This window comes from Gopherus flavomarginatus, chromosome 1 (genome assembly GCF_025201925.1).
Source record: "Gopherus flavomarginatus isolate rGopFla2 chromosome 1, rGopFla2.mat.asm, whole genome shotgun sequence".
Lineage (NCBI taxonomy): Eukaryota > Metazoa > Chordata > Testudines > Testudinidae > Gopherus > Gopherus flavomarginatus.
This window is the reverse complement of record NC_066617.1, coordinates 46,827,771-46,853,703: the sequence shown is the minus strand read 5'-3', so window position 1 is coordinate 46,853,703 and position 25,933 is coordinate 46,827,771. Positions and strand designations below refer to the sequence as shown.

At 42.8% G+C, this 25,933-nt stretch overlaps 1 protein-coding gene across 3 annotated transcripts in view; it reads right to left on the bottom strand.

Annotated features, from left to right (window-relative positions):
* The window catches only part of FAM3C (FAM3 metabolism regulating signaling molecule C), a 73,054-nt gene that overhangs the window by 2,262 nt on the left and 44,859 nt on the right, over positions 1-25,933 (bottom strand). For 2 of the 3 annotated variants that reach the window (XM_050936378.1, XM_050936377.1), the window contains 2 exons: positions 22,251-22,377; positions 19,206-21,069 (listed from right to left, as the gene is read on the bottom strand). In XM_050936378.1, the coding sequence (XP_050792335.1) occupies positions 20,980-21,069; positions 22,251-22,377 (217 nt within the window). In that variant the 3' untranslated portion in view covers positions 19,206-20,979. Of the gene's footprint in view, positions 1-19,205; positions 21,070-22,250; positions 22,378-25,933 lie in introns of those variants that run through there. The other variant, XM_050936379.1, reaches the window with a different exon arrangement.

The following is a 25,933-nucleotide window of genomic DNA, read 5'->3' as shown; positions in this document are numbered from 1 at the left end:
ATACACCTATTATGACACACTGAGAATTTTATTTTTGAAATGAGCAATTGAATTATATTTGCTACATTTTCCTTTTCCTCTTAAATTTGCTTGAGGAAGACCTGGAGAACACAACAAACACTTCTGTTTGTTTTGTACATACGTTATTTTTCTTGGACGTGATGATACTGGATTTGTTCTCATGTTTCCTGTTAGATTTACATATGAGGTTTTCTAAAGAAGCAAACTACATTTACTGATATCAGAACCACCCAAGAAAGATTCCAGTTTGGTGAAATTCACCACAGTTGCCAAGTCAGCACGAGGTCTAACTCTGTTTTGAAGGCTAGAGTGTGACATACACGGTTCATATGCTTTGTGCTGGCCCTCTGCTCAGAGGTGGACTTCACCTACTCATTTTAATCACAGCAGCGGAGGGCTCTAAGGCACCTCGAGAAATCAATTCCCTTGAGCTGAATCAGATTTAAATATACCTAGACCATCCCTGATAGATGGTTATCTTACAAACCACCAGTGACAGGGATTCCATCGTGGGAGTTTTTCCTGCATAATGACTGCAAACTGTGATAATTTATAAAATATGGGATTACAGTACTTCTGTTACCATAGAGCAGCAGAATATATAATTTCTCCTTAAAGAATAGATTTCCCCCAAATCTAAACTGGATTAAAGAAGGGATAGTAGAAAGAGATACTCCATCTCGTACATTACATGGGAGAGGCTGCTTATCTCAGTCACGTTCCTTCACTCTGATGTCTTTGTAAGCATGGAGCAGCAATTTGTGAAAAGTGGCAAAGTTATGAAGAATGCCATAGATCCATTTTTTCCAAACAAAGAATAATTATGACCTCTTCTTTAAACTCAAACTATGTTAATTATTTATGCCAGTTTGGATTCAGAGAAACCAGGGGCTGGTATTTTAGGGAGAGAAGTTTAAGCATGATTGGGCTAAATTAATCCTGGAAACAATTCTGTCAAAGTCAGCGAAGTTACACTAAGGATGAATTTGGCCCATTTTGTTTGCATGCTAATTTTGTAACTTACCAGTCTCTGTGGACAGTGATAGCTATAGAAAACTACCTCTTGGGTGGAGATCTCTCACTAAAGGAAACTATATTGCTATTGAAATTCTCTCTCTTACTGGACAAATTGTTCTGTACTGGCCAGCACTTTCTAGTGCATTGCCTATATTGCAGGATGCATAATGAATACTACAGATATATGTAGGAATAACAAAATGTAGGTAATGAGCAAAAGTCAGTGTGGGCCAGTCAGAGGACATAGTCAAAAGGATACATATTAGGGCTGAGAAATTCAGAGGACCATATGAGTGTCAAGTGCCCAGCTGCCATTGATTTTCATTAGGAGTTGGTTACATGACTTCTTTGGAAATCTCAGCCTAGGATGTTTGTGTCACACTTTTAAAAGTTATAAATGACTCATTAGCAGCGAGCACAATAGCAACAATAGTTGCTAAAAGAGATGGCTCTGTTAATAATATTAAATACCTAGCTCAAATATAGCACTTTTCATCTGTAGATCTCAACGTGCTTTACGAAAGAAATTGGTACCATTAATCCTATTTTACACATAGAGAAGCATGGAAAGGCAAAGTGACTTGCCCAAGGTCATCCAGCAGGGCAGTAGCGGTCCTGGGACTAGACACCAGGTCTCCTGAGCCCCTGTCCAATGCTTGATCCTGCAGTTGTTTCCTATTCCAGCTATCGGGAAAAGGAAGGCTACTTACTTTATAGTAACGAGTTCTTTGAGATGTGTGGTCCCTGTAGGTATTTAGAATGGGTGCATGTGAGCTCGGGATTGGAAATTCTTCAACAGCAGCATCTATTGGTCTGCACCTCCTTGTGCTGCGAACTGAGGGCAGAAGTGGAGAAGTGGACCCACTGCCTCTTCATTTCCTACTCTGCCACAAATCATATGAGCAGAGGCGGCTTTAGGCCGATTCGCCTGATTCCCCGGAATTGGGCCCTGCGCTTAAGAGGGCCCTGTGCCTTAAATGTTTTTTTACTCACCCCAGCGGCAGTCCACTCCACTGGTGTCTTCGGCAGCCCTGCTCCCCTGGCCAGAGCGCCAGCTGGAGCGTGGCAGCCCCACGGCCCCGCGACCGCGGTCAGAGCGCCGGCTGGAGTTCGGCAGCCCCACGGCCCTGCAACCTCGACTGGAGCTCCAGCCAGAGCACAGCAGCCCTGTGACCCCGGCTGGAGCGTGGCAGCCCCACAGCCCTGCGACCCCGGCTGGAGCGCCGGCCAGAGCACAGCAGCCCTGTGACCCCGGCTGGAGCGTGGCAGCCCCACGGCTCTGTGACCCCGGCTGGAGCTCCAGCCATAGCACAGCAGCCCTGTGACCCCGGCCGGAGCGTGGCAGCCCCATGGCCCTGCGACCCCGGCTGGAGCTCCAGCCAGAGCACAGCAGCCCTGTGACCCCGGCCGGAGCGTGGCAGCCCCACGGCCCTGCGACCCCGGCTGGAGCTCCAGCCAGAGCACAGCAGCCCTGTGACCCCGCCCAGAGTGCGGCAGCCCCACGGCCCTGCGACCCCGGCTGGAGCTCCAGCCAGAGCACAGCAGCCCTGTGACCCCGGCCGGAGCGCAGCAGCCCCACGGCCCTGTGACCCCGGCCGGAGCGCGGCAGCCCCATGGCCCTGTGACCCCGGCCGGAGCTCCGGCCAGAGCACAGCAGCCCTGTGACCCCGGCCGGAGCGCGGCAGCCCCACAACCCTGCGACCCTGGCTGGAGCTCCGGCCAGAGCACAGCAGCCCCACGGCTCCCCTCCCCCAGCCGGCAGTTGGAAGTGCTGCTGAAGACTGGGAGCGCCACCCGGTGAGTAGAAGCCCCGCCCCCAGGAATCAGGCCCCACACTTGCTAAAGCCAGCTCTGCATGTGAGGATCCAAAGCAGAGGGGAAAAGAAGGTGGATTGTGAATACCCACAGGGATCACAAATCTGGAAAAATTCCAGTTACTATAAGGTAAGTATCTTTCCTTTGTTTCAATGCTGGTCCCTATGAGTACTCACTGTGGGTGGAGCCTAGGCAGTGCTTATTTAGGAGGGGTGTGCGTGGAGGTACATGGAACCACAGTCTGCAGGATTGCTGAACCAAAGGTTGCACCATCTGCTGAGCTCCAAGTGACTGCTCTGCAGATTTCAGAAAGAGGAACCCCTTGCAGTGATGCTACTGCAGCAGCCTGTGCCCTAGTTGAGTGAGTTCTCCCACCAGGTGTCTGACCCAGTGTGGCCATTCTTCTCTTCTTATTAGGAGGAGTTGCTGTGAACTACTAGCAGAGGAAGATGCACTCAGAGATCCACCTGGAGAGTCTCTGAGAAGTTTGGGCCTCACCCTTCATTCTTTTGGCAAATGAAGTGAGCAGTCAAGGAGATTATCAAAAAGCCAGGGTCCTTAGAACATCTAGACAGCGTAATCTCCTGCTGTCTCTAGTGTGGTGGGACTTTGGGTAAAATATAGGTAGATGAACCATGTAATTCAAATGAAGTCTGCTGGGACCTTAGGAACAGAAGTCCGATACAATCAGAATGATACTGTATGAAAGAGAGTATAAGGTGGCTCTGCCATGAGAGCACCAAGCTCACCTACTCTTCAAGCTAAAGTAATGGCTGTCAAAAAGCTAGTTTCATTGATAAATACAGGAAGGAGCATGAAGCCAAGGGCTCAAAGGGTGGCTGCATAAGTGCTGCTAGTTCAGATTCCAGGGTGGTGTAGGTTGAGAGGAAAAGTTCTAGCAATGCTTTTGTGGGATGAGTGAAAATAGTAGCTCTCTGTGGGAAGGTGCAAATGTGCTGATAGTTGTGAGATGCACTCTCAATAAGCTGACTGGAAGTTTTTAGAGAGAGGAGGTAATCAAGGCGTTAGGGAAGTTCTGGCTCTTCTGGAGAAAGGTTGCTAAGTGGGAGCATTTTCCCCTGTCACCTAAGACATGATGAAGGGTTTCTACTATTAAGCAAGATGGATTGTGTTGCTTTTGAACACGTTCATTTAAGTCTGTTCCCCAACCAAAATCCATCTGCCAATTGAAAGGAAATCAGGTTGGGATGGTTGGTTCTGTCCCCCATTCTGAGACAATAATGTGGGAAATGACTGCAGGTGGTCAGTTGCAGGGCTATGGTGAACCAAACGGATACAGCCACTATGGTGCTATTAGAATTACTGGGTATTTTCCAGAGAACACAAGGTATGAGGGGAATGGGAAGAAAGAAATATATTAACACTTCTGAAAATAGGAGTAGGAAGGCATTCCCTCTGGAGTCTGGACCCTGGCCATTACTAGAGCAATAAACTCAGCATTTCATATTTTTTTGGGTGGCAAAGAGGTCCCAGGATGGATCCCCTCATTGGAAGATTTTGTTGGACCAACAAAGAGTAGAGCCTTGGGTTATGTGATCATTCAGGTGTGCTCCCCAACTGAGGAGACACACAGTGAAAAGGAATGTCTTGGTGAGAAGAGAGGAAGTGAAAGTAATAGCTACACACATCATTCCTCTCTTCCCATCATGTGAGAAACACTCAAATTGGACACAGGAGGGAGACCTTTATGGAGTCCTTGCGTGGAATATAAACTGATTTTAACCAGGTCTGAATGCTGTGCAGGTGCAAGCTGGTGAATGAGGTCACACAGGTGCACACCACCAGGGCCGGCTTTAGGCCTATTCCATCAATTCCCCCGAATTGGACCCTGCGCCTAAGAGGGCCCCGCGCTCAGTGAGAATCCCTTCCCTGGCTAGAGGCACCTTTTAAATTTTTACTCACCTGGCAGTGCTCCGGGTCTTCAGCGGCACTTCGGTGGCGGGTCCTTCAGTGCCCTTGAAGACCTGGAGCGAGTGAAGGACCCGCCGCCGAAGTGCCGCCGAAGACTCAGAGCACCGGCCGATGAGTACAAGCCCCACGTGTTTTTTTACATTTTTTTTAAGTCATCCCTGCCAGGCCCCGCCGAAACTGTTTGAATTGGGCCCCGCACTTCCTAAAGCCAGCCCTGCACACCACCATGTACCCCAACTGCATCAGGCAAAACAAACTGTTGTCTGAGTGATGAGGTGGATTTGAGCACTGAGGTCCTCCAAAGCTAGAAACCTGTCCAGTAATAAGTATGCTCTGGCTGTGGTTGAGTCCAGGACTGCTCCAGTAAACACTATAGTCCCTGGAGATGTTAAAGTGGACTTCCGTGGATTTACCTGAAACCCCAAGAATTGGCACGGGTTCAGTTGGGTGGTCACTGCCATCTGCACATTGTGGTGGGACCAACCCTTGAGGAGTTAGTTGTTGAGGTAGGGAAATATGTGATAATGAGTCTGTGGAAGTGGGCTGCTACCACTGCCATGAATTTTGTGAATATCCTGGGCATGGTTGATAGTCCAAAGGGGAGTACTTGGCATTGCAAGTGATCTATGCCCACCATGTAGTGCATAAATCTCCTCGGGGCTGGGTTTATATCCGTGTGGGAAATGTGTGGATTTTTTCAGATGATGAGCAACACACTTGTGTTTATGCAGCGATGGGATTATGGCAGTAGATGTAACCATCCTGAGTCTTGCCCACATGCTCAGGGTTTAGCTGATCACCATATTTGGGGTCAGGAAGGAATTTTCCTTCAGGGCAGATTGGCAGAAGTCCTGGGGGGGTTTCACCTTCCTCTGCAGCATGGAGCACGGGTCACTTGCTGAAAGATTCTCTGCACCTTGTAGTCTTTAAACTATGATTTGAAGACTTCAGTGGCTCAGACACAAGTTTGATACAGGAGTGGGTGTGTGAGATTCTGTGGCCTTCATTGTGCAGGAGGTCAGACTAGATGATCATAATGGTCCCTTCTGACCTTAAAGTCTATGAGTCTATCAGATGAAGACATTCAACTGTCCAAGGATTACCCTCCAACTCCTTGTCTTCTTTGGAACTAGGAAGTACCTGGAGTAAAAACTTTCACCTCTGTATTCAAGAGGTTCTCCGGCTCCTAGCTGGATCAAGGAGTCCACTTCCTATTTGAGAATCCTCTTGTGAGAGTGTCCGCAAAGAAGGATCCAGAAGGGTGACTGGGAGGTGTGGTGGACTGAAACTTGATAGTATGGCCTGTGGAACCCCTCTGTATGAGGTTAAGGTCTGCCATCCTGGAAAAAAATGGGGTACGTGACTGCTCAATGGGGGTTGAAGGTGGTGACAGAACACATGATTAGCAGTTCTTGAGCGATTTGTTAAAACACCTTTTTAGAATGTCATCTCTGCTGGGGTTAGGAATCAAGGAGTGGTGGATGGACAATGTTTTGATGTCCTATACTAACAGCGGTTCCATCAGAATTGGGGACTCCAGATCACAACAGGTAGCCAAATCCATCTAGAAGGGTGTATCCCTGTTTTGCTGGAGAGCTGGTTGGAGTCTTCTGTTTTGGGGCTGATGGTTGAGGCTGTGATCTGTGGTGTGATACCATCCGTGTTCAGGGCATGTGCTCCTTACCATCTTTGCATCACTCAGAGGATAGTTTTGGAGCATCAGATGCTCCTAGTACCACTGGTGTCTGCCCAATCTCACCATGAGCTCCAGGTGAACCCTGTCTAAGGCCTGGAGTCTTTCGGAAGCCTGTAGGGCTTTGAGGAATAATGAGCAGACTTCTCTGTCCTCTTGTGTGTCTCCTTACCCTCATTGTGCTTCTTCTTGTCGGGCATTCTGTCTGTGCTGGCAGAACGCTACTCAGTGGTTCTGGGTGGTGAGTTGGAGAACAAGAGGGCCCTGGATCTGATCTCAGGCCTCAAGGCTAGCTCCATGAAGTGTTGGCAGAGCTGGAACTCCCAGACTTGCCTAGTGTGAGAAGGAAAGGAGTGACAAATCCCACACTTAGCTGGGATGTGTGCCTACCCTAAGCGGCAGAGGCACGTGTTGTGAGTGTCACTCACCTGGAAGACCCAGGGGCAGGTGAGGCAAGATTTGAAGCCCAGAACACTGGGCATAAGGCCCCAGAGGTGGGAAAAGACAAGGTGAGGAATGACTGACACACACACACACACACACACACACACACACACACACACACACACACACACACACACACACACACACACACACACACACTTCTAACTAAACTAGACTTATGCAAACTATCTAAAAGGAAATAACTATTTACATGTAAGCATCAAGTGGAAGAAGGGAATACAGGCACAGGAGAATTCCGTCATGGACCACAAGCAGTAAAAGAGGAACTGAAGGGCGTGGTCAGTCCATGTCACCACTTATGCCTTTGGTTTGAAGCACAAGGAAGCATAATGCACAGTTCAGACCAGCAGACATTGCTATTGAAGAATTTCTGCTCCTGGACTCACAGAACACCAGTCCAGCCACAGTGGTTACCCATAGGGCACCAATACTCAAAGAAGAAATTGTGGTTTATCAATTACAACTGTATGGTAACTGCTGGCATTTTAATATGGACCATAGCATCAGCAACAAGAAAGTGATCCCCACTCTAGCCTCCAGTAATTTTTTAAAACAAGCAATAGTAATGTAACCAACTCTGAAAATGCATTTCTTAAACATGGAGTCTCATGATTCATATTTCTGGAAGGCAGTTGTGTTTCTTCTACAGATAGGTGGCTAATTCATTGCTGGTGTAACTCCATTGAAGTGAGTGGTGTCTATAGACTCATAGACTCTAGGACTGGAAGGGACCTCGAGAGGTCATCGAGTCCAGTCCCCTGCCCTCATGGCAAGACCAAATACTTTCTAGACCATCCCTAATAGACATTTATCTAACCTACTCTTAAATACCTCCAGAGACGGAGATTCCACAACTTCCCTAGGCAATCTATTCCAGTGTTTAACTACCCTGACAGTTAGGAACTTTTTCCTAATGTCCAACCTAAATCTCCCTTGCTGCAGTTTAAGCCCATTGCTTCTTGTTCTATCATTGGAGGCTAAGGTGAACAAGTTTTCTCCCTCCTCCTGACGACACCCTTTTAGATACCTGAAAACTGCTATCATGTCCCCTCTCAGTCTTCTCTTTTCCAAACTAAACAAACCCAATTCCTTCAGCCTTCCTTCATAGGTCATGTTCTCAAGACCTTTAATCATTCTTGTTGCTCTTCTCTGGACCCTCTCCAATTTCTCCACATCTTTCTTGAAATGCGGTGCCCAGAACTAGACACAATACTCCAGTTGAGGCCTAACTAGCGCAGAGTAAAGCGGAAGAATGATTTCTCATGTCTTGTTTACAACACACCTGTTAATGCATCCCAGAATCACGTTTGCTTTTTTTGCAACAGTATCACACTGTTGACTCATATTAAGCTTGTGGTCTACTATGACCCCTAGATCTCTTTCTGCCATACTCCTTCCTAGACAGTCTCTTCCCATTCTGTATGTGTGAAACTGATTGTTCCTTCCTAAGTGGAGCACTTTGCATTTGTCTTTATTGAACTTCATCCTGTTTACCTCAGACCATTTCTCCAATTTGTCCAGATCATTTTGAATTTTGACCCTGTCCTCCAAAGCAGTTGCAATCCCTCCCAGTTTGGTATGTCTGCAAACTTAATAAGCGTACTTTCTATGCCAACATCTAAATCGTTGATGAAGATATAAAGTCTAATTACAACATTAATTTCAGATAACTAATGCTGAAATATATCTGACCCTGGTCTGAGTTCCGCTGTCACACTAATTTAATTTCTGTGTAGTTCCACTAACTTCTGTGGACTAACTCATGTTTCCACTAGCACAGAGGACAGAATCAGTCCCTTTACCAATGTGCCAGTTTAGTAGGATTGAAAATATGGCAGAAGATCTGGAATGTGAAAGTGCAATTAATTTTGCAGCTATCTCAGTGATTGGTGATAATCGTAGATGGGAATGGAATCAGGATTAAAAAACTTAATCTAAATGCACCATTCCTGATGTACAGTAGCTATCTTTTAGCTAGATTGCTAAACAATGGGATTTAATAAACAATGGCAAAAGAGTTACTAAGCTTTAAAAAAACCCACAACTAATTTAGGGCTTGTCACATGGTACATTAGTGAGCATCAGCTTGGGTGCAAATTCTAGTGTGCACCAGAATGGTACACACTAACTGTTCATGTGTGTACATTAAAAATTCCCTAGTGTGCACTGACATAATCCTGTTTCAAATCAAACAGTACTAAGTCACCATACACTAGGGAATTTCTAGTGCACACCAGCAGGAGTTGTGAGGACAGTTGGTGAGAGAGATACCTCAACTGGTGAGCACTAATGCACCACATATACAAGCCCTTAGTACACTAAACAACTGGATGTAGGTCCAGATATTTATTATAGCTACAGGACATATAGTGCCACGTATCTTGGGAAATCTGCTATTGATCTTGAGCGCACTAGCAAGGTAGAAAATTCCATCACACACACACAAGATCAGAATCTGTCTTGTAGTTTGGCCATTTTTCTAACTCATGTGTTTACAACCAGGCAACGTAACTGTTAAACAGCTGTGCACTTGCCCATGTTATTGCTTAAATCAAACACAGTTTGGTACAATCAAACTTGTAATATGTATGGTTCAAATTGTTTTTAATTTTTAAAAAGTTGAAACTTACTATTGGGAAGTATTTTTATAACCTCTTTCCCGGAGCTCTGAAAATTTGTGTCTCATTGGCAGGCAGAATGAAATGTCTTATGATCACTTCTGTTTTCTACAGCCGAGACTAGAAACTAAACTACAGGCTAAAAAAATGATAATCCCCAAAGTTACATTGTTAATTTCCTTTTGTGCTGAAGGGTACATTGTACCCCCTGTCAACAGCAAAAAAACAGATCCATGACTGAAATAATATCCCTTTCTCCCCGAAAGAAAGCCTGCACACTATCAGCTGAGAAACTGGGGAGCCACTGAAATGTAACAGTGGATAAATTTTGTCCCAGACAACATCTTAAAGGGCAAATGCATTGTTAGAGAATTTATTTATCTATCATCATGAAAAGGTTCTGCATAGAAGAGCATAACTTTAAGACATTGTCTAACTGCAATTTGGAATGTATTGATGTAGGATTGTGTATGTTTTGATTTTTTTGACTTGTGAGTCAGCCATGATTACACCAATTACTGCAAATTAAGGAGTTACCTCTAATTTAGGCCTTGTCTTCACTGCTAAAAATGGTTCATTTTTTTACCTTGGAATAGCTCATGTCCGTTAGTTACCTGAGATAAGAAACACACCTTTTTAAACAGTGAAGACAAGTCTTTAAAGAACAAAGTAACTTAGCTTAGTGCGAACTGGTTTTGGAGCTTCACAGTCTTTGTGCACTTCTTGAGATTCGATTCTATCAAGAGTAAGAAGATTGGTAATCCTATAGCATGTGACATGGCGTCAGTGTCTCCTGACCCAGTATTTTGAATCATTGTCTGCAAGAACAGAAAACTTGATTCAAGTGTGGCAGACAAAAATAATCTAAAGTCCATTTATTGAATGGATGTATTGACTATCATGAATTAGCAATGAGCTAACAAATGTTTTTTGGTATGATTTTAAATAACAGTGGGCTACCATCTCCCACAGTGGTCTCATTGGTTCTCAGAAGTTAAAGCTGTGAGTGCGAGGCTAGATTTCCCACAAAAACCCAGGTACCATGGAAAGTGTTGACAGTTCAGTGGTTAGCACTGTTTCATTTTACTCAACACCCCACTAGTGCTTTATTTTAGTATTAAGAGGCAATATGCTATTGGAGATGTAAAACAGAGGTCCTAATTACTTACAGTAATTTAAGATCCCAGGGTACTTTGGCCAAATAGTGACATTGCCCCTACATTCCTGCATAGTTTGGATAATAAAATTTTGCCTGTCTAAATGACCTTGAAATTTCAGTTGGATACAGCATTCTTCACTTCTTGACCTAAGCAATTGATTAGTGTTGCAGTTTAGGGTTACCAGATGTCCTAATTTTATAGAGACAGTTCTGATTTTTGGGTTTTTTTTCTTATATAGGCTCCTATTACCTCCCACCCCAGTCCCGATTTTTCACACTTGCTGTCTGGTCACCCTAGTTGCTGTTATGGTCCAATTCTGCTCCTACCAAATCTGAATATAAGATCTGCTATTGATTTCAATAGGAACAGGATTGGGCCCTTAAGTAGCCAAGCTGGTGTCATCCCACAGGGATGAGGGTGAAATGATATTGCTGCAGATATTACTGTCATGGATCAGTAATTGTTTAAAAGACAGGGAACAAAGGGTAGGAATACATGATCAGTTTTCACAATGGAGAAAGGTTAATACTGGGGTTTCCCAGGGATCTGTACTGGGACCAATGCTGGGCAACATATTCATAAATGATCTGAAAAAAGGGGTAAACAGAGAAGTGGCAAAGTTTGCAGATAATACAAAACTACTTAATTCCAAAGCAGACTGTGAAGAGTTACAAAGGGATCTCAAAAAACTGGGTGTATGGGAACAAAAGGGCAGATGACATTCAATATTGTTAAATACAAAGTAATGCACATTGGAAGGCATATTCCTAACCACACATACAAAATGATGGGGTCTAAATTAGCTGTTACCACTCAGGAAAGATCTTGGAGTCATTGTGGACAGTTCTCTGACACAATCTGCTCAATGTGCAGTGGCAGTCCAAGAAGCTAACAGACTGTTAGGAACCATTAGGAGAGGGATAGATAAAGACAGTAAATATCAGAATGCCACTATATAAAGTCATAGTATACCCACACCTTGAATACAGCATGCAATTCTGGTCATCCCATCTCAAAAAAAGATATATTAGAAATGGAAAAGGTGAAAAAAAGGGCAACAAAAATTATTAGGGGTTTGGAGCAACTTTCATCTGAGAGATTGAAGAGACTAGGGCTGTTCATCTTGGGAAAAGAAACAACTAAGGGAGGATATGATCGAGGTCTATAGAAACATGAATGGTGAGAAGAAAGTGAACAAAAGTGTTATTTTCCCCTACACAACACAAGAACTAGGAGTAACCTGATGAAATAGGCAGGTTTAAAACAAAAGTAATTATTTCCTCACACAATGCAGTCAACCTGCGGAACTCATTGCCAGCGGATGTTGTGAAGGCCGAAAGTATAATTCTGTTACATTTTTTTTTTTGCTAAGTTCATGGATGATAGATCCATCAATGGCTATTAGCCCAGATGGTCATGGATGCAACCCCATGCTCTGAGAGTTCCTAGCCTTTGACTGCCAGATGCTGGGACTGGATCACTCAATAATTGCTCTGTTCTGTTCATTCACTCTGAAGCATCTGCACTGGCCACTGTTGGAAGACAAGATACTGAGCTAAATTGACCATTGGTCTGATCCAGTATGGCCGTTCTTATATTATGTTCAGTGCTCTACATCAATTCTTCACCTCTTCATTTATGTTACAGTATTTATTATTAAAATTAAACAGGCATATTTTTGATTCTACATAACATGAAGAAAAGTGGAGATTATGTTTAACTATGTCCTTTACTAATGCTCTACACACAAGTTAAGGCAAAGAATTATTTGCATAGTGTCACCCAGGGGCGGCTCTAGGCATTTTGCTACCCCAAGCACGGCAGGCAGGCAGGTTGTCTTCGGCGGCTTGCCTGTGGAAGGTCCGCTGGTCCCGCGGCTTCGGTGGAGTTCCTGTAGGCATGCCTGCGGGAAGTCCGCCGAAGCCGCGGGACCAGCAGACCCTCTGCAGGCACGCCTGCAGGAGGTCTGCCGAAGCCGCGGGACCAGCAGACCCTCCGCAGGCAAGCCACTGAAAGCAGCCTGCCTGGCGCCCTTGCTGTAACCGACAGAGTGCCCCCAGTGGCTTGCCACCCCAAGCACGCGCTTTGTGTCCTGGAGCCAACCCTGGTGCCACCTGTGTATTAAGCACTTCACGGAAAGATACAAATCAATGAGTGTGCCCCTTGCCCACCTCTGCTACGGATCTAAAACAACTCACTGATCCAGGGGGTAACAGGGCTATCCTGGCTTCTAGCATTACTTGGAGCAGCATCAAAGCTGTTCTTATGTTATACTGCCCGTGGCCCAAAGTGCATATTCCACCAACTGAGGATCATGGATACATTGCAGTGCAGCAGCACATCTCTCTCTTCCCCAGCCAGGCTCCCTATATCAGCAATCATGGCGGGGGATGATGCAGAGCTAGCTGAGATTTCCCTAACACAAAGGGAATCCTCAGATGTTCATCTCCACAGGTTTTATGGCTACTTTGTGCTGACAAAATGGCACAAAACCAGCACAACAGGGCCACAGTTCTGGTCCAAGATGTCTGTCCCACAGAGTTTATTGCTAGATTAAAAATGTAGTTTCATAACATTAGTCCAATGGGAGAACTAGCATCAACAGATTTTTTGGAAGAAGCGTGTTTTGACAGGGGTCTGCAAGAAGGGAAGGTGTAGGCAGGGAAAACTAGATCAGGGACAGTACCAGCTGCCAAGTTTCTACTCAAGACAAGCCCAGGACTGAACTAGCAGGAATGCTGCAGGTCAGGAATGAAGTACGTTGATGGGACTATACAGACAACCATCACAACCTGCACTATGCCTGACTCAAGCCGCTGATACCAGTCCTCACATTCCTAAGTAGTGACATTATTTTGGTTTTTCTTCCCTTTTCCCAAAAAGTGCTGGCTTCATTTTTTACATTTATTTAATTCGTTCTTTTAAACACTTGTTCCTAACACAAACAATACTTCTGAGAAATCACAACTGCACTTGTAACCATTATGCACACGCTAAGAAACCCAGGGCTGTATTTTCAAGGGTTCTCTACTTGTTGCTTACTTAAGACTTGTAAGGGGTATTAAGCTGGACAACCACAGTCAGTGGAAGCTTTTCAAAATTTACTATCAGGAGACAGATAGTCAAGATCACTTGTTCTGTGCAACACAGACGTAGGTGGGAAAAAGCACTGGAAACAGGCAGATGACTCTCACAACCACCTCTCTGACCACATCAGGCTCTCTTGTCTTCAGAGCCGCCCGGTGGGGGGCAAGTGGGGCAATTTGCCCTGCGCTCTGCAGGGGCCTTGTGAGCCCTAGCCTGGCGGCGGTCCGGGTCTTCGGCAGCATTTTGGCAGCAGGGGGCCCTTCAGTGCTGCTGAAGACGCGGAGCGACCGAAGGGCTCCCCGCCACCGAAATGCTGCCGAAAACCTGGACCACCACCAGGTGAGTACAAGTGCCGCAGCTCCCCTGCTTTGCCCCAGGCCCCCTGAATGCTCTCGGTGACCCTGCTTGTCTGTACAGTATGTGAAAAGCTCAGTAACCACACAAAGTATCAGTAGCAGGGTAAGAAACTAGGAGTGGAAGTAGCACTTCCATTTGTGATGCAGGACTCTTTGGTTGGATCAGATCAAGGGTGAGCATCCCTTTGGGAAATTGAAACCAGTCACATTCCCCTTCAACGTGTTGTAGATGTTAATTTGTGTAGGCTTTTAACATTTTCCTGTCTGTCCTCTTCTCCACCCCCCAGTTAGTCCTTCATGCCTCGTATTGGGAAATGCTAGTGTAGATCTTCATAAGAGGAAACATCCTCTTTCATGCCTGGATTAACAGTAAAATAGTTAATACTGACAAAATATCATCTGAGTTAGCTACCACTGAAATGAGCCTGCTCATACCTCAGAGCTATAGTTTCAGACTCTTTGCAAACTCATGCAGATGTCTCAATATGGGTTACATTTGCTCTATCTTTTGTTTTGGTTTTGGTTTGTTTTGCAACCATAGCAGTTTAATTTTTAATCAAAACTGAAATCATGAGCCACAGAGGAGAATATTTACACAGCCCTCAGCTAGTCCCCTCACTCACCAACAGGGAAACGCACCCCACTTCCTAGGGAACACTGATGTACACAATGACACTTTGGTATACTAGTGATTGAGACACCTACTCACATTGGAGTCCCTGATGCAATTCTGCGACAGGGCCTTGCTCAATGAGGAGTTACTAAAACAACCTGCTGCAGATATTCCAATGACCTGATGCACAGAATTCAAGCAGGGCAGGGTAGTTTCACATGCTGAGCCAAAATTGAAAAATTGCTACACAAAATTATAGAAATGTAGGGCAAGTCCAGTCCCCTGTGTTGAGGCAGGACCAAGTAAACAGATGATCCGTGACAAGTGTTTGTCTAACTTGCTTTTAATCAAATGATAGGGATTCCACAACCTCCCTTGAAAGCCTATTCCAGTGCTTAACTACCGTATAGTTAGTTACATATTAGGAAAATTTTTCTAATTTCTCTTGCTGCAGCTTAAGCCCATTACTACTTCTCCTACCTTCAGTGGACATGGAGAAAAATTGATCACTGTCCTCTTCATAACAGCCCTTAGCATATTTGAAGACTTACCACTTTTGTTGCTCTCCTCTGGACTCTCGGCAATTTGTCCACATCTTTCCAAAGTGTGGCTCCCAGAATTGGACACAGTATCTCCAGCTGAAGCCTCTCCAGTGCCAAGCAGAGCTGGACAATTGCCTCCCATATAACATTCTTAGTACATCCCAGAATTATATTAGGCTTCTTTGCTACTGCATCACATTGTTGACCCTCATTCAATTTGTGATCCACTATAACTTCCAGATCCTTTTCAGGAGTACTATCACCGAGCCACTTATTCTCCATTTTGTAGTTGTGCATTTGATTTTTCCTTCCTAATGAAGTACTTTGTGCTTGTCTTTATAGAATTTCCTTGTTTATTTCAGACCAATTCTCTAATTTGTCAAAGTTGTTATGAAGTCTAATTCTGCTAGCAACCTCTCCACTCAGATTGTATAAGCATTTTCTCCAAGTCATTAGTGAAAATATTTACTAGTATTGGACACAAGACTGACCCCTGCAGGACCCCACTATATAGATTCATAGACTTTAAGGTCAGAAGGGACCATCATGATCATCCAGTCCAGAGGTCCCCAATTTGTGGGGCATTCCCCCCTAGGGGGGTGCCAAGGAACATTTGAGGGGCCCAGCTGGGGCCCAGAACAGAGGCAGGGAGGAAATGTCACCGAGCTCTGCTCCTGGCCCCAGCTCCAGCTGCTGGCCAGCCCCATGCCTGGGGCCCCAGGCTGCCAGACCCATGCCTGGGGCTCTGAGCCCACCCCAGCTGTGGCCCAAGCCTTGGCCCACTTACCCATCTGCATGCCCCCCTCCTGGAGCTGCAGCCCCGCTCCTGGCCTGCGGGGGAGGGGGAATGGGGGCACAGTCGCAAGGTAAAATGTTTGGAGACCACTAATCTAGTCTGACCTCCTGCACACTGCAGGCCACAGAACCTCACCTACTCACTCCTGTAATAAAACCCCTAACTTCTGCTGGAGTTACTGAATTCCTTAAGTCATGATTTAAAGACTTCAAGTTACAGAGAATCCATCATTTACACTAGTTTAAATCTGCAAGTGACCCATACCCCATGCTGCAGAGAAAAGGGAAAAACCCTCAGGGTCTCTGCTAATCTGACCAGGGAGAAAATTTCTTCCTGACCCCAAATATGGACATCAGTTAGATTCTGAGCATGTGGGCAACTCACCAGCCAGATACCTGGGAAAGAATTCTCTGTTGTAACTCAGAGCCCTCCCCATCTAGTGTCCCATCAGCAGCCACTGGAGTTATTTGCTACTAGCAATTGCAGATTTCCTACAATGGCATGTAGCCCATCTCATCATACCAACCTCTCCATAAATTTATCAAGCTCAGTCTTAAAGCCATTTAGGTTTTTTGCCCTCCACGGCTGCCCTTGGAATGCCGTTGCAAACCTTCACTCCTCTGATGGGTGGAAACCTTCATCTAATTTCATGCCTGTTCTGTTCATTCCCTCTGGGGCACCTGGCGTTGACCACTGTCAGAAGATAGGATACTGGGCTAGAGGGACCTTTGGTCTGACTCAGTATGGCCGTTCTTATGCCTAAACTTGTTTAGGATAGACAGTTTATATCCATTTGTTCTTGTGTCCACGTTTGTACTTAACTTAAATAATTCCTCTCCCTCTCTGGTATTTATTCTCTGATGTATTTAGAGAGAGCAATCATATCTCCCCTCAGCCTTCTTTTGGTTAGGCTAAGCCAGCCAAGCTCTTTGAGTCCCCTCTCATAACATATATACTTCCTCAAAGTTTACTGCAAACCACAGATAACTACTCTGAGTATGGTCATTCAACTAGATGTGCACCCACATTACATTAATTTCATATAGGTCACATTTCTCTAATTTGATTATTAGAATGGCATGTGGGACTGATAAATCAGGCCAAGCCAACCTAGTTCTTGACAAATCCATGCTGGCAATTCTTTATAAGCCTATTATCCTCTAGGTGCTTACAAATAGAATGTTTAATAATTTCTTCCAGTATCTTTCCAGGTATCAAAATTAGGCTGACTGGTCTATAATTCCCTAGGGTCCTCTTTGTTCACCTATGCTATGTGCTATGTTTGCCATTTGCCAGTTCTCTGGAACCTCACCTGTCCTCCATGAGTTCTCAAATATAGTTGATAATGATTCCAAAATTATCTAGGATGAACTTCTACCAGGCTCTGACTACATCTAAATACTATTTCAGCTTGAACTCCTTCACCTTTCGTGTTAATATTATGTTGAGGATCTGGTCACCATTAACCTTTTTAGTAAAGACTGAAGCAAAAGAGGCATTAAACATCTCTGCCTTCTTGATGTCATCAATTATTAGTTTTCCTCCTTAAATTGTAGGCCCGCTAAGTAGAGGACCTACAATTTCCTTCATCTTGCTCCTAATGAATTTAAAAGCCATTTTATTACCTTTTATGTCCCTTGCTAGGTGTCACATACATTTTGTGACTTACCATTTCTGATTCTGTCCCTAAATGCTTATGCTATTCTTTTATACTCCTCAGCAATTCATCCATATTTCTACTTTTTGTAGGATTCCTTTTTGGTTTTCAGGTAATTAAAAAGCTCCTGATGGAGCCATACTGGCCTCTTCCTATTCTTACCATCTTTCTTTCGCATTGGGATAATTTGCAGTTGTACATTTAATACCGTCAAATTGTTTAATACCTACTCTTTAGGAGTCACGTGATGGGTTCATCATTCCATCAAAGTCAAGCAACTCCCTACCTTCATCTGTGTGAACTGTCAGAAGCTTGTGAAACACTTATTGCCTCAGGACTGAATGATAATAGTATTTAAAAAAAATGTATGCAGATTGCATTACTTGGCTCAAACCACAAAGCACAGATTAGAACACAAACCTGTTTCTTGTACACCTTTTGACATTCAGCACATATATCCAATCATAATATTTGACAACTTAGTATGAAAACTAAGAACTGGTCTGTTACAGAATTAGGTCTATATAAGGCAGCTTATGTCAACCTAATTATGTCAGGGTACACAATACAGCCTTGTCCTGCTGATGTAAGTGCCCTACTACATCAATATCATAACTGCACCTCCATGAGATGCATAGGGCTTATGTCAGTGTAGTTAGGACAATGCAATGTCCATGTAGACATCGCGTTAAGTTGGCCGTCATTCTTGTCAATTTCATGCTTCATGCTGGAGCCGTGAAATTGACAAGAAAGCCTGGGGGCTCGTGGTGGGCTCTAGGTAGAGCCTGGTTGCCCCACAGATTGGCTTCCCACTCCCAATCAGGTTGCTGCTTGTGCTCATTGCTGAGAGCCCTGCTGCCTCCAGATTCCCCACTGGGCTGGAGATGAGAAGCCTGGGCAGCTGCTCCCTCGCCCATCTGCTCCCATCGAGGAGGCGAGAAGCCTGAGGGGGCAGCTGGGCTCCCAGCAGGGAGCTATGAGCACTGGCTCTCAGCTCCCTATGTTACCCACCATCAGTCGGGGGCAAGCGCTCCTGGTAAGGATGTGCACCACCAACAAAAGGAAGGTAGTGTGAACATCAGCCAACACAGTAATTACTGTGGTGGCTGTACGTTGACCTAACATAGGTTGATTTAAGTTTGTAGTGTAGACACACCCTGTATAAATGTCATTTTGTTGGCACTCATATCAGAATAGTATTACACAGGCTAGTAAGACAATAGCCTAGAGAGATTATTCATATACAAACTGGATTTTTTTTTTTTTATAAAGCTATATAAACCCCTAAGCATTGTATCTTCAAGATTCTTTCAAATGGAATATTCACAATACAAACAAATGTATTTTGCCATTACCTAAACACTAAAGCTTATACATTCATTTTCTTGATTAATCTCACATTGTGAAATAAAGTTAGTTTCCAGTTTATAGAATTGAGGGGATTTTTACTTTATTTGATGAAAAAATATACATGGTATTGATACGTATGATGTAATCTCTCTCAAATAAGAACTAAAAATTTGCATGATATTTTACAAATAAATGGTTTCACTGTATAAGGTGCATTTATTGCTGTTCTACATTAAAGTTGAGGGAAAAACATTACATAGCAGACTAGTTAAACATAGAAAAAAATTCAAATTCCAGTCTTACTCATTCCTGTATTAAATGTGGATATTATTCTGAACAAAGTTATCATTCCCTATATTGCTTTAAAGATTTTAGTGTATTATGTTTTAAGTTGGTCTCAGAAGATACTGATTATATAGCATTCTGAATAGCACTATTTGTGATTCATACTGCAGTTCCTGACTTTTTTTTAATGGTACTGCTCAAAGATGTTAACCATTTATACTAGAACATACAGTGTAAATAGAACGCCAAGAGATTAAATAGAATTCTGCTCTAGTTCCTGTACAGTAAATGCCTGTATAGTCAGTTTCACCGTACTCACTTTGTATTCAGAAAAAAGTTCTAAGCCTGCCCTACTAAAAAAGATAAGTGATTTAAAAAAATAATTTCTACAGAGAATGTTCAGTTTTCTATTTACTCTTACATGAGGTATGGTATAAGGCCACTTTAACTTGGTCCAGTTTTTTAAAATCTTCATCCCTTTCAGCAATGGATAACAGTGTCAGCTAATTTTTCAATACCAATTGATACATATCTTAAAATGTGGTGCTCTTTGTAACATCCCAACCTAAGTACTGATTAAGTAGCTTGATTCACATTAGAACTAGTACAGGTAGTAGTGAAACTGTGAATAATTACATATACTAAACTCCTATGAGGATACAGCCCATTTTCTAACATACTTTCCTCACTGGGAAATCTTGCTCCTAGGACTAGAATTAAAACAGAATGGCGTTCCATCATACAGCTAGTTACTATTGCTTAACAGCCATAGGCAGACCTGCAGGTCAGGCAGCTGGTACAAAATTTGTAATAAAAACAAAACAATTGAATCATATAACTGTTATTAAGCCAAGTATCTTCTACAAAGTAAACACTATTTCCATGTTAAATACAAATCTTTTCAAGCTTCTTTTTTTAAATATCATGTACAAGTATTTATATAATTTACTTTTTTTAAATAAAAATGTAATTGTGCTTCTCATGGCTGATCTACGCTTTTGTATAAAGTACGCTGATTTTGTTGATTATTAGGCTTTTGGGGGGCTGCAAAACAAAATTCTAAAGCATTTGTACTACAATAACCACACAGATCTTTAATAAAAAGTGATGCTGCCATCAAAAGGCAGAGGCTAAAAAAATTAAAGCTGTTAAATTTCTCACTAAAATCTACATATTCCACAAAGGTTATGGACTCACAGCAACATTTATATTGTTAGAGGACAGTACAATATCCTTCAGTATGAGTTCATTCCTTTACTGGGTACTTAATTTCTTAGTCAGTAGATCTAACATCATTATTTACCATAGGCAAACTAAACGGTGCACTTTGAGGAATGCTGTTTAGAAATGGTTCACTGTCTTGTTTATTTTGGGTCTATTTACAAAACAATTTCTAGATGTGTTAGCAATAAATAATTCTGATATTCAAACCGCCAATGCTCATGCGCACACCGACAAGATGGATGCATGCTTTAAAAATATTTACATTACACAGTATCTTCTTCATAGCCCTCTCCCTTATAATAGCAGAAAGTGCATTTTCTCTCACATTCTTTGTTTTGAATCTTTGTTTTAATCTTGCTTCTGAGGGATACAGCCTTCCATCTCAACAACTTCTGGCCAGCCTTCATATTTGTTTGTATCCTTGTTGTTCTTTATGTGCTATAAAGAGAGAACATGAATCCATTATTAACATAAAACCATTTGTCCTGTTACCATTATAAATACTGCAAGACTACCACTGATTAATTTAAAAAAAAAAATGCCCTCCAGAAATGCATATATATCCTTTAGCAAAGGCTACTCTGTAGATCTGAGACAGAACTAGAGACAAAATAAATTATTTTGCCTTATCTATATATAACCTAAATCTTAATCCAAATCATGAACAATACAAAATCAATGACCACAATAGAATATCTGCTATTAGCCATGAATTTGGAAAATTGGATGCTAAGTAGGCTCCTTAAATCGGAGTTTCTCAAATGCGACCACCATGGTCTTTTCTTGGGGCCACAGCCTCCTGGGCTGTGATTGCGGGGAAAGGGAGGGAGAGGGGAAGGTGGGCACTAAGCAGTGGCCCCTCTCCAGGGCCTCCAGCAGCAGTTGGGCCTTGCCCCCCTCTGGAGAGACAAACTCTGGAAGTATAGGCAGCTGGTGTTTCTAGTCTGTTTAGGTCCAGTAAAGAACAGAGACAAATGTAAATTATTTTTATTACTGGAGTCTGAAAAAACCCTATAAATTATGATTTGGACATGTATACGTGCATATTTATTTTGTTTTTCCTAAAGTTAATTTAGTATTTTAGGAAAAATTGTCAGCGCAGCCACCAGCAAGAGTTGGTGGCCACACTCTGAGGCTACCAAAAAATTCGTTGTAAGAACCCCTGCCTTAGACTATATGTAGGCACTGAAATAAGTGTTCTATTTTCAAAAGCAACTTGAAATAATTAGGATCTGTTGGGTGATTGGAATTTTTGAAAATTAGGCTACTTAGTTAGGTGCCTAAATTTTGAATTTCAAACACCCATTTTTGAACTGACCTATATGACCATATTATAGCTACCTGGTTTTTTTTTTTCCAAGTAAGAAATACTCATGTTACAGAGTTTTAGTTAATCAGTTTTAATGTAGATCTATGTATCATTTTTCTAAGATGCATATCACAGAATCCTTTTGTATATTTAAAATAAGTTAAATATTCAAAGAATTATTTGTGGAACTTAAATACTAACTATTAACTGTGATAGGTTTGAGACAATGATTGATGTTCATATAATAGGCTGAGCCTCGGTTAGTACAAATTGACTTATCACACTCTGAAAAGTAATATTAGCAACAAACCTGTTCAAATGGACTTTTAGTCTTAATTCCTTTTCCACCACAAAAGACCCAGTTGTCTCTAAAACCAAGGTTCGTAATAGATGTGCTTCCCAGTTCAGCAATCAGTTTCCGTGCCTCCTCATTAAGCCTGGAACAAAATGCAAAGTGTGTTAAATGTGAAGAATAGAATCCATGTAGCTAGATCCTTTATTGCTCAGTTCACAATTCAGCTTCTAATTCACACAATACAATTTCCAGTTAGTTGGTTTTTGGGCTAGTGTTACAATTAGAATTGGGAATGCCTCTCTTTATGAGGCCCGTTGATCGAATGAGATTTCTACCATTTGATGCCAAAATCTCACATGTCCAGCAGGCGGATCCAAACCTGCAAAAACCAAGGCCTCCAGTCCTGCAAGGATCTATGCACATGCTTAACTTAGTACTTCCACTGAGTTCAGTGTGACTACTCATGCTCAAAATTAAGGACATGTGAAAGCTTGCATAGGATTAGGGCCTAAATCTGGATCAGAATCTGACCACCACCTGCTCAGCCCATATCTATAGAGAACAATTTTTGGAATAGTATCACTCACTCAGGCCATAAGATATCAATCAGCCTTTCTAAGGTAGGCCTGATAGATTGTAGATTACAATCAACCAGCTGAATTATTTATCTTTTGTATGCTTTTCTCTAGGTTTTGATTTTATATTTTTGAATGTTTTGATATCATAAGCAGGCCATTTAGTCTGATCACAACTAAGTGAAAGATGAAACGTATGATTGCTCAGGTCCCAATTTAAAATTAATGATGCTGCCCTTTGCCACAATTATGGCTCTAGATCTAAACAAACCAGTTATAGCAGGGAAGATAAAATGATGATGTAACACGATACATTTTATTCCAATTTTTTTTTTTTTTTTTTTAAATGAGGCAACCCTTTTCTCTCCTGCCAGCCACTATGTTTTGGCCAGTAATTTGGCTCATTTTCAATTTCTGAGCACTCCACAAAACTTTTGATTACTACTAACTAATGTGGTACAATCATATGATACGAATTCAAAATACATCACATTAAGCCAGAACTTTGGGCACACCAAATTGAGTTAATTTTTGGGCTACTGTCCTGTGATTGTACAGAATATTTAGATGGTTACATCCCACTAACGCAGCTCTACAGATAAGGCACAGATTTTGTTGAAATTGTTTGCATTTACTATTACCAGGATGCAATATTGATGAGGTTTTTGTTATATCTATGAAGTTACTAGTGAATATTAGAGACTGCGTATTGACATGGACTGCCCAAACCCACATTCCTATTGACCTGTTGAGCTTTTTTTTTTTTTTTTTTTTTTTTTGCTGTTGTCACACTTGGATAGCAGCTCTCGCAAGTACACAGCTGGGATATGATTACTGAAACAAAAGAAATCTCTGCATCCATATTATTAAATATCATGAAGTGAAAAACATGTAACAGGCAGCTAGTCAAAAGGGAAGAGGATGGTGAAAGAGACATCTTCAGGGGTGGGGGAGAAGCAGGAGCTGGTGTGGCAAGGCACCTTCTCAGTCTCCCCAGTCTCTGCTGCTTTTAGCCCTGGTGAGACAGGCTCAGGTAACGCAGTCCTCCTTGGGACACAGGGGAAGTCTGCTCCCCGTATCTCCACCAGTCCTGGTTAGTGAATTCTTACCCCCTTGTGGGAGAAAGTACTGCCTCTCCACCTGGTGGGTCTCACTGTTTTGCTGCTCCTGCACTCCTGGCAGCAGGGCTCCTTCTCTCTCTGCTCTGCTCCCCTTCCTTCTACAGGGAAGGGTTTAAAAAGGTCTCAGGCAGCCCCAAGTTGGAATCAGCTGATCCCAATTAACCTCAGGCAGCTCCCCCCTCAGCTGATTCTAATTTGCTACCTTGATAACCCTTTCACAACTGAACCTGATTGACCTGTGGTTGCCTCTCAGTTGATAAGGAGGAGGGCCTTTTAACCCTCTGGTACTGATTCCTACCCCTCCCTTGCAGCTGTCTGTCCTGAGTTTATCACAGAGGTTAGGAGGAGAAAAGTGATCATTTTTAACTGCCTTCTTTCCCTAGCACTAGTAGTTTGAATTAGGCAGCCGCTTTTAATCCACTCTATTGTACAACCTAATTTGGGAACAGTTCAGTATTATAAATCTAGGTTTTACCATAGAAAGTGGCTATTGTGCTATGATCTGCTACTGAAAGAACAGCTGGGCTGGAGGGGGATGGGTTAGCTGAACTTGAAAAATATTTACAAAAAATGTTTTGAATACTTAATTTATTTCCTAATTAGGAAAAAGTTGCTCACAACTTTGTTTGTTCTCATACTCTTCCACAAGGAATTATTTTTCATAGCTGAAGTATAGGTTGCATAAAACTCCCCAAAATTATTTGTAATGGCTACTTAGCTTTAAAAATGGAAATAATAGATAACCTATGACCTAACAGCAGTAAGACACATAAAAGTTTGCTGTTGGTGAACACTCTGGTGGTTTGACTGTTTGCTTCACATCATCATCTCCCTGTGTAGACCAACAGTTTACTAAAGCATAACCTATTATAGCTTACTGATATAGTACAAATGCCACCACCTCAGTCACATACACTGGCAATTACAATACGTAAGCAAAAGGGAATCAACTAATAGTCATGATGACAACCTTAACTCTTGACTTATTTGCTTGTGTTGGTTTAAACAACATTTAGGGCCTGAGCTTGAGAACGATTAGATGAAACCTGGGATAGATGTATATTCATGTATGCAAATCTGAACCAACTGCACCTGCAATGTATGCTCAGACCATGGACCTAATATGAAATTAAAGAACTCATTAACTTTAGAACAAAAAAAAATGAACTTGCACAATCTATTGATATGGTAATGGTAGACAGACAGACAGTACATATCTGCGTTTGAAGAAGTGAGGTTTTTTTACCCATGAAAGCTTATGCCCAAATAAATCTGTTCGTCTATAAGGTGCCACCGGACTCTTTGTTGTTTTTGTGGATACAGACTAACACAGCTACCCCCTGATACATTACATATGTAGTTATTTAGAATCTCAGGGTTGGAAGGGACCTCAGGAGGTCATCTAGTCCAACCCCCTGCTCAAAGCATGACCAATCCCCTGACAGTTTTTCCCCCAGATCTGTAAATGGGCCCCTAAAGGATTGAATTCACAACCCTGGGTTTACCAGGCCAATGCTCAAACCATTGTCAAAGTTGTGCATGGGACACTTTCACTGCAAAAAGCCCTTTGATACCCAACTCATTGCTCCTTTTAACCTAAAAGGGTTTATAATCATAACTGCTACACGTCGCACACTAAATACAGTAGAACCTCAGAGTTACTAACACTAGAGTTATGAATGAACCAGTCGACCACATACCTCATTTGGAACCAGAGGTATGCAATCAGGCAGCAGTAGAGACAGACATACACACAAAATACAGCACAGTACTGTGTTAAATGTAAACTACTAAAAAAATAAAGGGAAAGCCGCATTTTTCTTCTGCACAGTCATGGTTCAAAGCTCTATGAAGTCAATGTTCCGTTGCAAACTTTTGAAAGAACAAGCGTAAAGTTTTGTTCAGAGTTATGAACATTTCAGAGTCCATTTCCAAGATGTCTGTAACTCTGAGGTTTTACTGTATGCTTTATTTCTGCACAGCCTGGAGTATTCCCTCTTCA